Below are 16268 nucleotides of genomic sequence, written 5' to 3' on the forward strand. Positions count from 1 at the left end.
TCCTACAGCCTATTTAAAGTTGTTACAGAAAGTATGTTTGAAAAGGTGGAGAAAGGAGAAAAATCCATGACTGGACCTTTTGGGAGTAGCCAAGTCAGCCATAGCATTTACGTTGGCAGATGTCCGGTAGTCAAAAGGGGCGGGCGGCGATCCACTTTTGTCATTGAATCTTGTTCCTCGTGGGGGTTTCGACCCAATTAGAAGAAATAACTATATCTGGAGCCATCGTCGAGGTTTTGCAGAAAACCGGCTTCGTGACGTGACCAAGTGATGACCCAATTCAATTGGGGAATTTAAAATACCACACAAGCCACCACAACAAGATGTTGATGGACGTGACATACACTGACAGGTGTTAAGTTCAAGTTGAATGTTCTATGTCCTACATCCTACATGCGGGTTTGTGAGGAGTGGACAGTGGAGCGTCGTCATCTTGGCTGATTTCTGCAGTAGTGTATTAATACTGACGTGCTGACCGCCCGCTCAGTGTCGGGCAGGCCGGGGCAGCAAAGTCCGAGGCAAAATCACAGATACGTGGTTAGTGCATGTGCTGTATACTGTAGCTGACTGACTCTGACTAGTGAATCTCATGAATCTGACCAACAGTGGCGAGCGAACAGTGCATGGAACTGTGACTGCTTCAGTTTGCTGGGCTCATCACAACCATTGAAAACTCATAGCTACTAGCTCTATGTCACAGTAAAAGTTTAGCAGTTTAGAGTTGTCCTTGCGGGATATGTTGCCTTGGTAGCCTGAAAGGACTCATCATTCCTGAGATCCCTGTAGCTATTTTGAACTTGGTTTGTGCCACTATGTGATGTGTTTCGAGTTTGCATGTATTACTTTTTTGATTTAAATTGATGAACCACTGACTTAGTAGCTAGTTCTCCAGCTTAAATAATTACTAGCTACACTGTGACAAAAAAATTTCCCACTGATAAAAAGTTTGGTATAAACAGTGGACTTGGAGACCAATGGGGGATTTTATACACTTCACATTATTATATAATGAATAACTGAAAACTGTCTCATTACTGGAACTAGTTCACTTACCAATTTAATTCTCCTACTGACCTTACTGCTATACATGTAAAGAAGGAAAGCCTGCCCGAGTACCAAAAAAATTTATAGTTACTGAGCTTGATTGCTTAGGCTTCGTGAGTCAGCACTACACTGTTGAAATTGGCTGCCTTAGCCATTGTTCCCACTCCAACACTTAAGAGCAGCAGCAATTGCTATCACCACGTCTCAGAGAATATTCTTTGCTAGCAGCAGCAGCCTGACTTGAGCTAATTAACTTATTTTATTTTTTATATATATCCATCCTTGCCATGCCATGCCATGCCACTTTGACTTTGGTCTTTGTGATCACATGTGACCGAGGTTATATTAACACTTCATCTTATTTGATGGTTTCAAAAAAAACTTGTACCATAGATATACCTCTACAAGTCATGGCATCCATAGTCTCACATGGCCAGGCCACGTTTTCATCATCACAGTGCCTCGCACGATTCTTATATCAATTAGAAATGATAAGCACCTACTCTGAAAAGGGTCTGGAATGTTTAGCAACCTCCAGCCACATGGGGGTACATTTTTGTGTCCACGAAGTCTGTTTATCAAGCTAACTATGTAACCTTCTAGCAGTGGTCGCTTCACTGAACTGAAGTTTCCAAACTTAGTACCTAGGCAACATAATAGGCTAATCATGCAGCATGAGTGGCCAGCTGTCACCTATTATAACCAACCAGATGTCAGTCCAGACCCTTTTCAAAGGTACTTAATTATTGTGACATTGTTTATGGCACTGGATGGAGAAAACATGGTCTGGCCTTGTGAAACTAGACACTGTACTGTGACTTGTATTCTACACACATATTACGTGAAAAATATAAAAGAAAATTTGGTCCTCGTTCCCCAGGTCCACTGTTACCCTTGATGAAACTTGATTGGGTCATTAAGGTACTAGAAAGGTAGGTGACTAACCAAATGAAACTCTGATTGGTATGTTTATTGCACTAGTCAATGTACTGTATATACTATAGCTTCTTTCTGTTGTCTTTTAGTCACATTTAAAAAATTTTTTTTCTTCAGGTAGTTGCACTAGTACTGTTTCAAAATGTCAAGTTGGTGGCTGCTACTAGTGATTGCAACATACTCCATGTTGCCTTACAGAATTAATACATTTGTAATAGTGGAACATACTGGCAACAGTAGTGATACCTGCTGCAGTCTAGTCAGTCCATGTACTGACCTACAACCTGCCCTACCTGAGATGAGAAGTGGTTCCACACTAGTTATAAGTGCTGGTACTAACTACACATTATCGTATGATGATGCAATGACCATGTATGGAATGGAGTCAGTTAGTATAGTAGGAGATGGATCTGCTAACACTATTATCACGTGTGACAATGATGCTGGCCTGGCTTTTATTAATATACACAACATCACTATTGCCAACTTGACCTTAGTGGGGTGTGGTGCTTGGAGGAACAGTACGACACAAAATGGTACCTACAACCACACCTTGATATTTCAGTGTGGTATTTACTTTCTGGATTGTAGTGATGTAACAATGTATGACATCATATTACGTGATGGACCAGGGACTGGTGTGATGATGTATGACACAATAGGAATGGTCACCATAACAAACAATCACTTCTTACATAACAGAGTGCATAAAGTAAACGTGGGAATAGTTCCAGGAGGAGGAGGATTGTACATAGAATTTTCATTCTGCAAACCTAACACTACTGATTTTGAAGCATGCAAACCTTCAGAGCAAGCCAATGCCAATTACTTTGTTAACAATTGTACGTTTATTGACAATATTGGTACTTCCATTAAGGAGAACACTACCAAATTTATATTTCCAATTGGCCATGTGCACCAACAGTTTGGTCGTGGTGGGGCTATATCTATTCATTTCAAAGGTAACGCTACTAACAATACTATAGTGATAATTGATTGTCTTATGCAAAACAATGGAGCAGTCTGGGGTGGTGGAATTCTTGTGGACTTGTTGGATTTTGCTCAGAACAATCATGTAGTTGTCAAAGATGTCCACTTCATTCTTAACTATGTACCTATTAGAACTGGAACTGGAGGTGGTGCATTTAGAGTACACTACTACCCACAGATAAACAGTCCTGGAAACATTCTTAATCTTACTAACTGCACATTTGATTCCAATTCTGCTTATTATGGTGGTGGGATATCACTGTCAACTAACCGAGAAAAAAATGTGTTCACTGCCACTAATGGAATCACTATAAGAAGTTGTACATGGAGAAACAACACTTCCCACATTGGAAGTGCAGTTGATCTCTCATCCTATTATGATGTCCCAGATGGTAGACTGGTTACACCAATATTTATCAACTGTAGCTTTTTCCAACATAACAATAATGTGTTTACAACTGAGACAATACAGTTGATTGGTCTCGGTACTGTTCACTCTGATGGTATTGCGTTTGTCTTTGAAGAAGATAATTATTTTGTTGAAAATAATGGTACTGCGTTAACCGCAACAAATGCCATTATAGATTTCAGGCAGAATGCTTCAGCTATATTTTTCTGTAACTGTGGACTAAGAGGAGGAGCGATGGCATTGTTAGGGGATACATGGCTCCGTATTTATCCCAATGCAAGGTTGTGGTTTGAGGGAAACTCAGCTACAGAGAAGGGAGGAGCCATTTACTCCATTTCTGTGGGACTAAGAGATGTAAATTCTCGTAAATGTTTTATCCGTTATCATGACTACAAACTGCCGCCAACAGATTGGAAAGCAAACTTGACATTTATAAACAATACATCACCCAACCCTGGCCATGCCATTTACTGCACCACTTTAATAACTTGCTCATGGGATAATTCTTCAATAGTAACAACACCCGAAGTGCTCAGAAAAACATTTCGCTGGAACAATGTCTTTACTTATAACAAGTTTGATAATAACACCATTGCTACTGATCCACGATATGTTAATGTTAGTCTATCAACCCTGAGCCTTGCCCCAGGAATGTTACACAACCTTAGCTTCATAGTTGAAGATGATATTGGTGCTCATCGAAAAGCAGTATTTTTTGTTCATAGTACTAGTGACTCAGTGGTGGTGGCTAATACTTCAACGTACATGTCTGATGAATCAGTAAAGGTGTTTGGATCTCCAGGACAGACAAGCCAACTGAATTTTCAAACAATATCCACACGAATTTTATCCTTTTCCTTGAACACAACTCTTACCAGATGTCCACCAGGTTTCTACCTCCCTAAAACTTCTGATCCTTCCAAGAGTGAGTGCAGGTGTTCAATCTATGACAAAAATGAAAGATACAGTGAGATACCTTATTGCAATGAGGCAACTTTGCAAGCATTTTTGCAGCCACACTTTTGGGCTGGTTACATCAGAAATAATAGTGTTCTTGTAACAGGTAGGTGTCCTACAAGCTACTGTTTCACTAATGGAACTAAAAAACTTGCATTGCCAACTGAAGCAAGTAACAAAGAGCTTAATAATTTAATCTGTTCTCCTACCAATCGAGAAGGAACTCTATGTGGTCAGTGTAAGTCAGAATATTACATATATGCTAATTCAAAGGTGCATAAATGTGGCCAATGTACAATACTCCATGGTAAAGTGATAATTCTGTTTGCCAAGTATGTTCCACTTGTCATATTCTTGATCACTGTTATGCTACTAGATATCAACTTAGCTTCGGGACCATTGAACACATTTGTGTTCTTCTCACAAATGCTGCCAACTCTTGATTTGCAAGCTAGTGGACAAATTGCTATAGCAAGTGCTGCTAGACCATTTGTGGATGTTTACCAGTTCTGCTATGGAGTGTTCAATTTAGAGTATTTTGAATCACTAGAGAGTTTCCCTGATGTTTGTACAATTAGATACAAGAGTGCTCTCACCTCAGTTGCATTTGATTACATTGTGGGGTTCCTTCCCGTAATTATTATTTTTCTTGTATGGCTTGTAATGTATGTTTCAGGCTACTGTGTTTTTATGGGCCAGAGAAATTGTCTAGGTAGAATGGGCAATTGTTTGTGCCAGATATATCACAGAATAAAACCTAATATCTCCTTAAATGAATCATTTTTTCGAGGACTGGTCACTTTTTTAATTCTGTCATATGCAAAACTCACTACAGTAACGTTGTCTATACTGACACCAGTATATCTGTCTGGTCCTGGTGACAGAGACTATGATGTCATGACCAATCTGGATGGAACTCAAGAATACTTTGGACCAGGACACTTACCTTATGCCATACCAGCCATTGTTGTTTTAATGGTATTCATCCTACTGCCATTAGTTATAATTTTTATGTACCCTCGTGTTTGTAACTGTCTGGGACTACATGTCCACAGGATTATGCCATTCTTTGATGCTCTTCAAGCTGCCTTTAAGCACAAGTATCACTATTTTGCTCCACTCTATTTTGTCTACCGCCTGATTTTAGTAACCATCTTTGCATATACTGCTGAAGTACAACAGCAATACGTTCTGCAGCAACTCTTCTGTATTGGTATAGTAATACTTCATGTGATGGTACAACCATACAAGGAAGCCTTACACAACAAAGTTGACATTTTTCTTCTTGCCCTAATGCCAGCTCTTATCAGCATCAGCTTTTTCCAATTGTTCTGTGTAACTGACTCTGATAATATCAACCAGCTAGCTTCAGCCACTCAAATAGTATTGCTCTACCTTCCACTGATCTATATTACCTTGGTGATTCTTCACAAGTTGTATCGGTGTAGGAAGGTAGATTATGAAGAGGCTAGGGCTGTAACTACAGGATATCAGTCATTTGAGAATGTTCCAGCAAGAGTACTGGAGTCATATTCAGACAATGATGGTCCTAATAACAGTGATAAGGTGTTCCAAAGTTATACTGATGAGCAGACTGCAAGACAAGCTGACTACAAGTTTTAGTTATCTTCAAGTGTCATGTGTGCACCCTATTATTAATTAGTATGAACTGAAGTATAATGCAAGCAGGTAGTGTAGCTACTACAGGGGCGGATCCAGACTTTTTAAAAGAGGGGTTCCACTCTGGAATTGCAACTTCAGCCTAGCTGTAAGTTGAAGACCAAAAAAGAAAAAAAAGGTCATCACCTGCTGACAATAGCTGCCCCTCACCAACTATATTTCCTTATTTATAACCATGTAGCCTGCTACACTGCTCCTCTTAAGAATACTGTGACTGCTCTATTAGAGTATTTCGAGTAGTCAAAGGGGGGTTCCATGGAACCCTTTGAACCCCCCTGGATCCGCCCCTGTACTAGCACATCAGTGCATGGTGGTTACTGGTCATACCTGTTTTATGCATCTATCAATCCATGGCCGCCTTGAGGGTCCTAATATACCAACTGGGGATCTGACATCTGATACTTTTGACATTGGCAGTTTGTTGCAAGGGGGTGTCACTCCAATAAGCACTGTACTGCGACCGCGGTCAAGATCGATTTTCGATTTTGGCCGTTGACTTTTATCGAAATTTTGTCTTGACCACTGACCTGGTTCCGTTTATTTTCGCTATATTTTCGTGCACTACTTACTCGCGAAGCTTTGACCGTGCTAGGAAAACAGCTTGACCGTTGAAAAATCGGTCTTGTTCATTGACCTTTAGCTTTGACCGCGGTCGCAGATCGTAGTACAGTGTATATTGGAGTGACACCTCCTTGTGTTGTCCCAATTCAAATCCCGTATAGAGGTCAGTGGGGACGTGGCAGGGTTTTGACCCAGCATTTAGGACGAATTTGACACTAGCATTTGTCAACCCCTGTATTCCCCCCACACGGCAATTTTACAGTACGTGTCCAACTGTAACAGACACGTACGTAAGCGAAGAATGGCACCTACTGCTGCACTACTGAGCCGTATACGCGCACGCCGCTAAATAGGCGCAATCAATATTAATTTCCAGCGCGTTTTAAAACAAAGTTGCCTGGTGTCCATAGCAACAAGAACACAAAAGTAAGGTGCAATGAAGAATAAGGCTTGCTTTTGATTATACGAATCTTAATATTATTTAGATGGCTACTGCTCAATATCCATCCCGATATGCCCCGCGAGATTGGTCCACCGCCAAATTGATGATGTCGAGTAGCGCGGAACGCCAGCGCGGCACGTCCACTGACACACGACAACAGAGCCAGCAGCTTCGAAACCTTACAGAGAACAAGACACGCTGGACCCAACACGACACAGAGACGAATCTCCAAGACCGCGTGAAGGACATCACAACCTGGAAAAATACGCTGGAAACGGTAAACAAACTTAATGATGTCATTGACCAGTAGCTCACTGCTAATGAGTTGCCATAACATGCGTGTGTGTGTATGTGCTCCAGTCTACCTAGCTGTTTAATGGGGACCTCGTGGCCTGGTGTCACAGCCCACCCAGCTGTAACACCTGCATGGGGAAGCAAATGCCCACTGTCCATGTCCCATAGTAGGTATAGTCCAGGTGAGACTTCAGGTGCCAACACCTTCACCTGTGAGACATGGCACAGCCTTCTTCAGGTTACAGGAGGATCTGCCCGTGCTGACTCATAGTGCCTGAGTAGCACACAAGCTGAAAGCTTTGTTTTGCTATGTGTGTGTGTGTGTGTGTGTGTGTGTGTGTGTGTGTGTGTGTGTGTGTGTGTGTGTGTGTGTGTGTGTGTGTGTGTGTGTGTGTGTGTGTGTGTGTGTGTGTGTGTGTGTGTGTGTGTGTGTGTGTGTGTGTGTGTGTGTGTGTGTGTGTGTGTGTGTGTGTGTGTGTGTGTGTGTGTGTGTGTGTGTGTGGACCCAGATCAACAGAATGGCTACACTGAGCAATCACAATTCATAGGTTGGTTATTAACAGCTGGTATTCAGTGTATGTGGTTGTATTCACAGCATACCACTGTGATTTATATACTTATTATACTGTTCTAATTATTGTGTGGAAACCTCCCGTTTTGAAGTGTAAAAACACAGATATACGTATACAAAGTTGCAATTACATCTAGTAGTTAAAGGCTGTACAGAAATTGTTGTTCTTTTTGAACTGCTGTGTAGCCAGTATCGGATAAGCGGATACCATATAGGTAATGTCCATTAGGCCAGCGTGTAGATCTCTTCCATGAAAATTACTCATTCTTGAAAATAACTAATTGTAAGTACTTTAAGAGGCAAACACCATGGTTGACGACTGAAATTCTCACTGCTATTACAACCAAGCATAAAACAAAACATGTTGCTGAGCATTCTTCTGCCGCTGCTGACGTTGACCACTACAAGTACCTTAAAAACAGTTTGAAGACTATGATTCGCTTAGCTAAACTGGATTATCTTAAAAAGCTACTATTGAAGTCTCGTCAAGGAGGTGAATACACTGCTTGGTCGACAACCACTGGCTCACAAATCATCATTGGACTCAGACCTATCCCTTAACAACATCAATGACTTTTTTCGTACTGTTGCTATATCAAAAGATCATCAATCTGCTAGTTCTTATGAACCTCCAGTTTCCTTGTCAGATTCTGCTTCATCTTCTATCTTTCAGTTTCAACATCCCTCAGAGGTGTTAATGGCTTTAAAACACCTTGATACAAAGAAATCTGCTGGTCCAGATGGTATTCCAGCTCTCTTCTTACAAAAGGTTGCAGAAAAGATAGCAGTAATCAGCTGAATTCCTTTTTGGTAAGTAACCGGGGTTATATCATAACCTTCAAGGTGCCTATCGTCATGGCCAGAACAAATTATGCAGTTGACACCATCACTCAAGCCCTTGACAATGGAGAATCAGTTTGTGCTGCTTTTCTTGATATCAGGAAAGCTTTTGATTCTCTAGATCATTCAATACTGCTACAACATCTGTCCAACTTAGGCATTTTGGGAAAAGAACCAAGATGGTTTATAGATTATCTTAGTCAAAGAATGCAACGTGAGATCAGTTTTCTGAATGGGGATCAGTTCTAGGTGGCATTCCCCAGGGAAGTGCCCTTGGCCCGCTGCTCTATTCTGGTATATGTTAATGACATGTCAGCAAAAGTTAAAAATAGCTGTTTGTTACAGTTTGCTGATGATATATACCTACCTATATAATATGCTCTGGAAAATCACCTTCCATTGTTGGGGATCTATTAAATGCTGACCTACACTCACTATCAACATGGATTCAGGACAGTAAAATGCAATTTAATATTAAAAATCTAGTGTCATGTGGTTTTCCACTAGGTCAAGGAATATAATAGTGCCTCCAGTTGCAATTAATGAAACACCTATGTCACATCTCAGCACACAAAAGTATTTAGGAGTAATATTTGACATCACCTTGAATTTCTCCTCTCATGTGGCAAATATCTGCAAGAGTATGGCTTATTATTTATACAGCATCAATTATAGAAAGATTTTGCCAACACAGGTATTAAAGATGCTTGTGGAGTCACTTATTTTCTCTCAGCTTAGCTATGCTCTACCAGTTTGGGGACCCGCATTGCATCAAGATTCTCTGCGTAGAATTACAAGGCTTCGCAATAGGGCTGTTCATATCACTTGTGGCTTGACAAAGTCTGATCACATCTCTCATCCTCAGCAAGCTATTGGTTGGCTCTCTCCTACAATGCTGGTTCAGCACCGATCCTTGTGTGCTATGTTAGATCAGTACAGTAAAGGGATTTCATTAGACCCTCCTAGATAGTTTGGATCCTTATATTCCTATAACACCAGATGTCCCCACACTGCCACAATCCTAAATTTGTCTTCTTTCTGTAATGATTTATATGATCATTTATTGTATGGTGTGTAATTATGTTTTACTTGTGTAGTTATGTTGTGCTTTTGTCCCTCCCACTTCAATGTTTGTAATATGATGAAGCAGTCTGCCACTCTAATAGAACAGTCACCTAAAGTAGCTACTAAATAACAGTTGTAAAATGCTGTCTTAAGTTTTTTTTTCCCTGGGGGAATGCCCCTAATGTTGTCCTTCTTTGTTACATCAAACTCCATTGCGCTGTGTAACTTTCTTTTCCAAGGTCACTCTTTAGCCTGCTCCAACATCCCTGTGATAACAGTTTTGTCATTATAGAAAAGCCACTAACTGGAAAGTCCATCATCCTTCACTTCCTGGAATTCTTCAATTCAATTAACAGTAGCCATCCTATGATGCAATCACAAGCCTCATCACCAGTTGTATTGTGCATGCATGATTAGTATATCTCAATACATAAATACACTATATGTATGCTTGCACATTACGTCATCTGTGATTATGTAGTGGTTGCAATATCATGGGAAGTTAAATCACTAGAAATATAATGAGATATTTCACCGCAACAGGAGCTCATCAAGTCTGGAGTATGAGTTGAAAACTTTGGACTCATCCTTGGACTCGATGAAAAGCTTCAGACTCATCCTTCGGACTCGATGAGCTCCTGACCACAATTATGCAATTGTTGTCTTTTCTTCATCACATTTCTACAGACGTTAGGGGACACAGAAGCAGAGATCAGTGTTCTTACTGACTGCAAGAGCCGAACTGAACTAGCATTTGGGGTTAAAGTTCTGCCAATGGATGTTGTGCTGGAGTGCCTTGCCTTGAGGGAACAGAGGGTATCAGTGGACATGGTCAGAGATGAGGTTGAAGCTGAGTTGAACAAGGTACGTACAAGCATAAAGCTGTATCAAGATTGCGTCTTGTACTGTACAACTGTATGTCTATGATGGAGTAGAACCAGGAATCTTGGGCTTGGGGATATCATTGGTGTCTTTGTAAGGAGGTGTCCTGATGTCAGGATCTAAATGTGTGATCACTAATACAAACGGGACCATGTACAAGTATCCTGATTATTAAGGTGTCCACATTTCAAGGTATCCTTTCTATATAGACTAAAGGTTTCACTAATAATTAAAACTATCACAATGATACCTGCATGGTTGAATTGTTATAGGAGTGCTCAAAATAAGAATTATAAACATGTATGTTCATAATATTCTTACTGGTATGAACTGATATAATTCAAAAAATATGTGGACTTCAAAGTTTGTCATAAAAGATGCTGGTCCATTAGTGCTTGTGGTCTTTAATTTTTATCTCAATAATTTATAGGAGTTGGAGGTGATTGAAGGCATTCGAGTGCTACTAAGCCAAAAAGTCAGCGAAGGATTTGATCAACTATGGTAGGTGTTTATACTGTGTGTTCTATTAGAGTACATATGTGGTCTTCCCTCTCATAGTATCCTACAAGATGTCCATCAGATGCTTCACACTGATATCACTGACAAAGTGTCAGCACTGGACATTGACAAGGACTGCACTGACCTGTGCAACACTTCAGCCACCATTAGTCTTCACAGTGATCCAACCAGAATAAAGAAAGGGTCAGTGTAATAGTTGTTATAGTTGTTGCCACACGAACGTGGCATTGAACTAAAACAGTGCAGTGATTAATTAATTAATTAATAGAATATTGTAGGCAGAACTATGCCTATTACATGGACCTGCTTTTTGCTGTACCACTGCTGTGAAGAATTAGATGGTTAAAGCCATATATAGTATGGCAATCACCTACCATTAGCTACTAGTATACTACAAGAGTTATCATTACAAAACAGCCACTCTATCATCGTATTTTTGAATAAGACCTTTTATATCACAGAGAACATGTACAGCTTTCTACACATTGTGTGTTTATTCCAATTAACACTGGGCAAGTTAGTAATTCAGAGTTTCTACAGTGGCAGAAGTGACTTGTTTAGTACTTAGATTCCTACCTCACATTCTTATATAGGATAGTCACTCCTACAACTTGGGATAACTTCTCTACCTACAATACTCTAAAGGCACAGGAGGAGATGAAGGCATCCATGAAGCTAAGAGAGGCCATGAAGCACACTATTCAACAAGTAAGATACTGGCCTGTACCATCCTAAATTACACCTCATGCACACGATCATGTACTAGGACTACACAAAGTTTCTTAGTACTGTAATGCAAATAATGTATAAGCTAAAATGGAATTCCTACATCCTGGGACCATGCTGAAGTATCCAACATGTCCTGATTTCAGGGATCAAGTTTATATACACCTGCTAATACCAGTGGGACTATGTCCCTGATTATCAAGGTGTCCTTATTAGTGAGGTGTCCTAATTCCAGGGGTCTAAGTGTGTGTATACTAATACAAATGGGACCGTGGACTGGTTATTAAGATGTGTCCACACATTATGGAGAGCCCTTTTTGACTAAGAGTTATATTATGAACTCTTGGTTCCACTGTACACATGTTTAGTCGCATCTTCCATCAAACAGACTAACAATGACCTGGAGACACAATGGAAGACCACCAACTATGCCTTCAGGAAGAGAATACATGAAATGGAGGAGGCTAAAAGTGAACTGGAGTGGCAGAAAAAGAATGTAAGTGTGTAAAAAATACAAGCATCTTGACCAACCTGTGTAATATACTTATGTACTGTACTGTACTTGGTTAAATGCCACTGCATTTATTACTTTGGTTAAAAAAAATCGATGCAGCGACTTACAAACTTGACTCCCAAAAAACGATATTTCAGTGATTGTGGCACCACTCAAGTACAGAAGGGGAAGTGTTTAACCAAGGTATATATGCAGGCCCTTATAAGGCTTCTATTCACTATAGGTAGTGGTATAGTAATATTGGGGTGTTACAATATTAGTTTGAGACTTGACTTGTCATGATGATAATTACTAATAATTGCTCTCGGTGTGTGCTCACTAGACTGAAGATGAGATTGTTGCCATGCAGAAGGAGATCGAAGGACTGTCACAATCCATTGCTGAAAAACTGCCACCCATGATGGTAAGGATTGATGTTGTGTACTAACTATTGCTAGAGATCAACACACACACTAGTGTGTCGGGTAGCCAAGAAAGCTGGCATACCACATGATAGTTATATTGACTGGAATAAAGGAAGCTTTTTATTCGCATGCTCGGCATGCATAACTCCATGATCCCTACTCGATAGCAAACAATTTTGCATTATAGCTGCTGGCCACCTTCGGTACCTTACATTCCTAAAATCACATTATGCATTTGTAAAAATACAAGAACTCAAAGTTAGGCTTAGATTTTTCGTTTTTCTGGCAGCTTAATTGTTCTACTTTTTTTCGTACACTTCACAAAACCAGTGTAAAACACAGATATGCAATTTGATTGCCATGAGATTTAGTGTACATTCACGACATATTGACGTACCAAGTCTGGTATGAATCTGTTAAATATGGTATGGACATATTTAATCTGTTTAATGTTGGCTATGGGAAATTTTCTTTAAAAGACCAATTTTTGTCGCACCTGCAGGATAAACCACCTAAGGGAATGACTTGATAATCAGTCTGTATATAAGTGAACCATCAAAGCTCAAAGCTTTTCAGTGATGGCTACAGAGTTACACAGGAAAAACCAACATATTGTAAAATCGTGGGGTAATAAAATACTCTAATAGAACAGTCACTGAGCAACAAAGTGCACAAAAATGTTTACAAGAAAAGTTGTTCAAAGCTCATACCAGGGATATCAATTCCCAACCCTTAACCACTAAACCACTGTTGTCAGCTACTCAGCTCACTTAATTTCTACCTTATAATAGTATACACGATACTAAAAAGTTCATAATTTCATAGATCTACATGTATGCGTGTTTTATTAGACTGAAAAAATGTGCAAATATCATCATCGTGCATGTAGATAAGAAATTTGGTAAAAACAAGCCCCAAAACCAGTTTATAACTGGGTTTGCAATATTTAAAATACAAAAAGAAGTAACAGTATTACAAAAATTTATCAAATACAACACTATTAACCATGAAGAAATTAAGTTCCAAAGCAAGTTTATGGTTGGCTTGAAAGTGAAATCCATGTAAAACATCTGAGCTGTAAAAAAAGGGTGCAGGCTGAAGTTGTAAAATCAAAGATGGCAGCCAAGAAATGGCTGCATTGATGTTAAAGCCATTCAATTTTAGTAATGGCCAGGGGTGCCTTATTAAAATAAAGAGTCCATAAATAGAGAGGGAACTCTTGTTAAAGCTGATTGGAATTAACATCATTGCAACCATTTCTTGGCTGCCACCTTTAATTTCACAACTTTTTTTCACCCGAACTTTTGAATTCAAGGCCCAGAGCCTGAAAGTTATGGTCAGACATCTGCCATTTATGGCTAATGTCTGAACACTTTTAGTAATTTTTTTGTACAGTACTTATTGAGTATGCCTGACCAAATAGCAGGGTTTGTCACATTTGTTTGAACATTATAATTTTTGTTTATTAGCTAGCATACCATAATTTGCTTTATGTTTGTGCAAAAATTTTCATGTAAAAATATTTTCGTATGATTTATGTGAATGACTGCCCTATTAGAGTATTTTGATCGTATGTAAAAATTTTCATGTAAGAAATATTCATACAACGAAAAAAAACAAATTACGGTATGTAAAAATGAAATTGTCGTAAAGTAACCCATGCAAAAACAGCTAAGCTTACTAGTGCATACAACAAACAGGGTATATAGAATTGTTTGTAGTCCTGTCTTATTGGTCATCATGGAATTCCTATCTGGTATAGGTGGCACAAACCAGGCTGGAAAATCGTACGTACCGTCCCAACGTTGAGTTATGTCGTGATCAGCCACAGTACAATCTGGTGGATGAAGTAGGACAGATAAGAGCATCCCAGCAACTGCTCACAGGGAAGCGGGATGTGTCAGAGTAAGTGTGTGGTTAAGTCACATAAGTGCTACCGTCTAGAAACTTTTGAAATTTAAATTTAGTATGGGATCAATAGGAAATGTACAATTTTGAAGTTTATTAGTATATTATCTTTTTGCTGAAATTTGAAAACTACTGGAGCACTGCAAACGCATTTGAAATTTAAACAAAGACATTGCATGTAATATGTTGATACACATCACCTCTATAAAAGACATACAATGATTGATAGTCCCTTTTGTGAATCACTGCAAGACAATGAGACCAACAGGTTGTTTCTAAATGCACAGTTGTTGATAAAGATTTTAAAACAGTGAATGATGACAAATTTACCTGGTCAAAACATTTTAATGATAGCATATTTATGTGGTACAGCTTTTTACCATATGTGACAATTTTCCAGTCAGGCACTGGGTACACTGGAGAGGACATTACAACGTATTAACAGTGAGATAGCTGTCAAGACCAACTCACTACAACTGGACAATCAGTGCATGAAGGTTAGTTGATGTTAAAACTGACTGTACTATTAGAGTATTTAGTTGGTCAACATGTGTGCACTCTATTAGAGTGGATAGTTAAAACTCTGTACATTGGGTGGTGATATTGCTGCTACTTACACTATATTTTGTATCAGCAGTTTATAGAAAGTTGATGTTGACTGAATTTCTTCCAACAGGTCAGAGAGAAGCTACAACAGCACCCCAATGCTGATATACTGATCAGAGGTGACCTGTCCCAGTTTATGCCAGCCCAAGATGACAAGCAACCTGATGATAAGTAGGATGATACTGACAAGACTATACATCAACTCATATCAACGTGTTTCAGAATATGTTAGATTGTTGCTCTGTTTATTTTTTATAATGTCCCACACAGATTTTGATCAGTTTCATACTTACTGTACACTTAGTGCATTTTCCATCATTGTGTGTGTAGTGGAGGTGTATGAATTTGTGTGCGTGCGTGTGTGTGTGTGTGTCCCTGAAACCAATCAGGCTGTCTCCTGTTAGAATATCCTAAATCTGCTCTAGCCAACTGTCCTTGTCTCGCTTAGCAGTGTTGTGAAACTTTGGGTTCCGTGACCTCTCTTCATGAGACCTGGATGGTCCTCCTGCAGATTTCTAGTCCTGCCCCTGCACTAAACTTAAGTGTCTTAGGCATCCCAGTGCTGGCTCACTGGGTGGCAATAGCTGTGTTCCACACTGCTGCCAAGCGCTTTGCTTTTGTGCGTGTGTATGTGTATGATCAAGTACTTTCATGAAAACATGCAAGCTGGGATCTCTGTTGGTGACAACAGTGCTCATAACCATATTAAAAAACAAAAGAACAAAGTTGCGGTGAGAACACATCCTTGTCTCAATCCGTTAGATACCGTATCCGGTGTTGGTGTGTTCGTTGTCAACACTAGAAGTTAAACTACTGTATAAGTGTGGTGAGAAACTTGTCAGCGAGTACCCTTGTCATCCTGGATTACTGAATTTTGCTTTGCAGATGATGCTGCAATTGTGGCACCTATAAAGGACAGC

The 16268-nt window shown here is 39.6% G+C and overlaps 2 protein-coding genes across 5 annotated transcripts in view; one reads left to right on the forward strand and one right to left on the reverse strand.

Annotated features, from left to right (window-relative positions):
• Positions 1 to 6371, reverse strand: part of LOC136243748 (nucleoprotein TPR-like) — a 43603-nt gene extending 37232 nt beyond the window's left edge. For both annotated transcript variants that reach the window (XM_066035350.1, XM_066035349.1), the window contains exon 1: positions 6344 to 6371. In XM_066035350.1, coding sequence (XP_065891422.1) covers positions 6344 to 6356 — 13 coding nt within the window. In that variant the 5' untranslated portion in view covers positions 6357 to 6371. The remainder of the gene's footprint in view (positions 1 to 6343) is intronic.
• Positions 281 to 15682, forward strand: LOC136243749 (tektin-B1-like). Of its 3 annotated transcripts, XM_066035353.1 has the most exons (11): positions 6924 to 7003; positions 7063 to 7296; positions 10477 to 10653; positions 11102 to 11172; positions 11230 to 11373; positions 11784 to 11898; positions 12305 to 12412; positions 12753 to 12833; positions 14597 to 14739; positions 15143 to 15239; positions 15419 to 15682. In XM_066035353.1, the coding sequence occupies exons 2-11, from the start codon at positions 7063 to 7065 to the stop codon at positions 15521 to 15523; spliced, it is 1275 nt and encodes a 424-aa protein (XP_065891425.1). In that variant the 5' UTR covers positions 6924 to 7003; the 3' UTR covers positions 15524 to 15682. The 3 variants fall into 3 exon arrangements, with proteins under 3 accessions (XP_065891423.1, XP_065891426.1, XP_065891425.1); XM_066035354.1 differs by lacking the exons at positions 6924 to 7003; positions 7063 to 7296 and adding an exon at positions 307 to 537; XM_066035351.1 differs by lacking the exons at positions 6924 to 7003; positions 7063 to 7296; positions 10477 to 10653; ... (6 more) ...; positions 15143 to 15239; positions 15419 to 15682 and adding exons at positions 281 to 537; positions 2098 to 6010.
• Positions 15683 to 16268: the final 586 nt, after the last annotated feature.

Source organism: Dysidea avara, chromosome 13 (genome assembly GCF_963678975.1).
Source record: "Dysidea avara chromosome 13, odDysAvar1.4, whole genome shotgun sequence".
NCBI lineage: Eukaryota > Metazoa > Porifera > Demospongiae > Dictyoceratida > Dysideidae > Dysidea > Dysidea avara.

Coding starts and splice junctions, on each gene's coding strand:
- LOC136243749 (XM_066035351.1), top strand. CDS start 2,123: ATGTCAAGTTGGTGGCTGCTACTAGTGATTGCAACATACTCCATGTTG.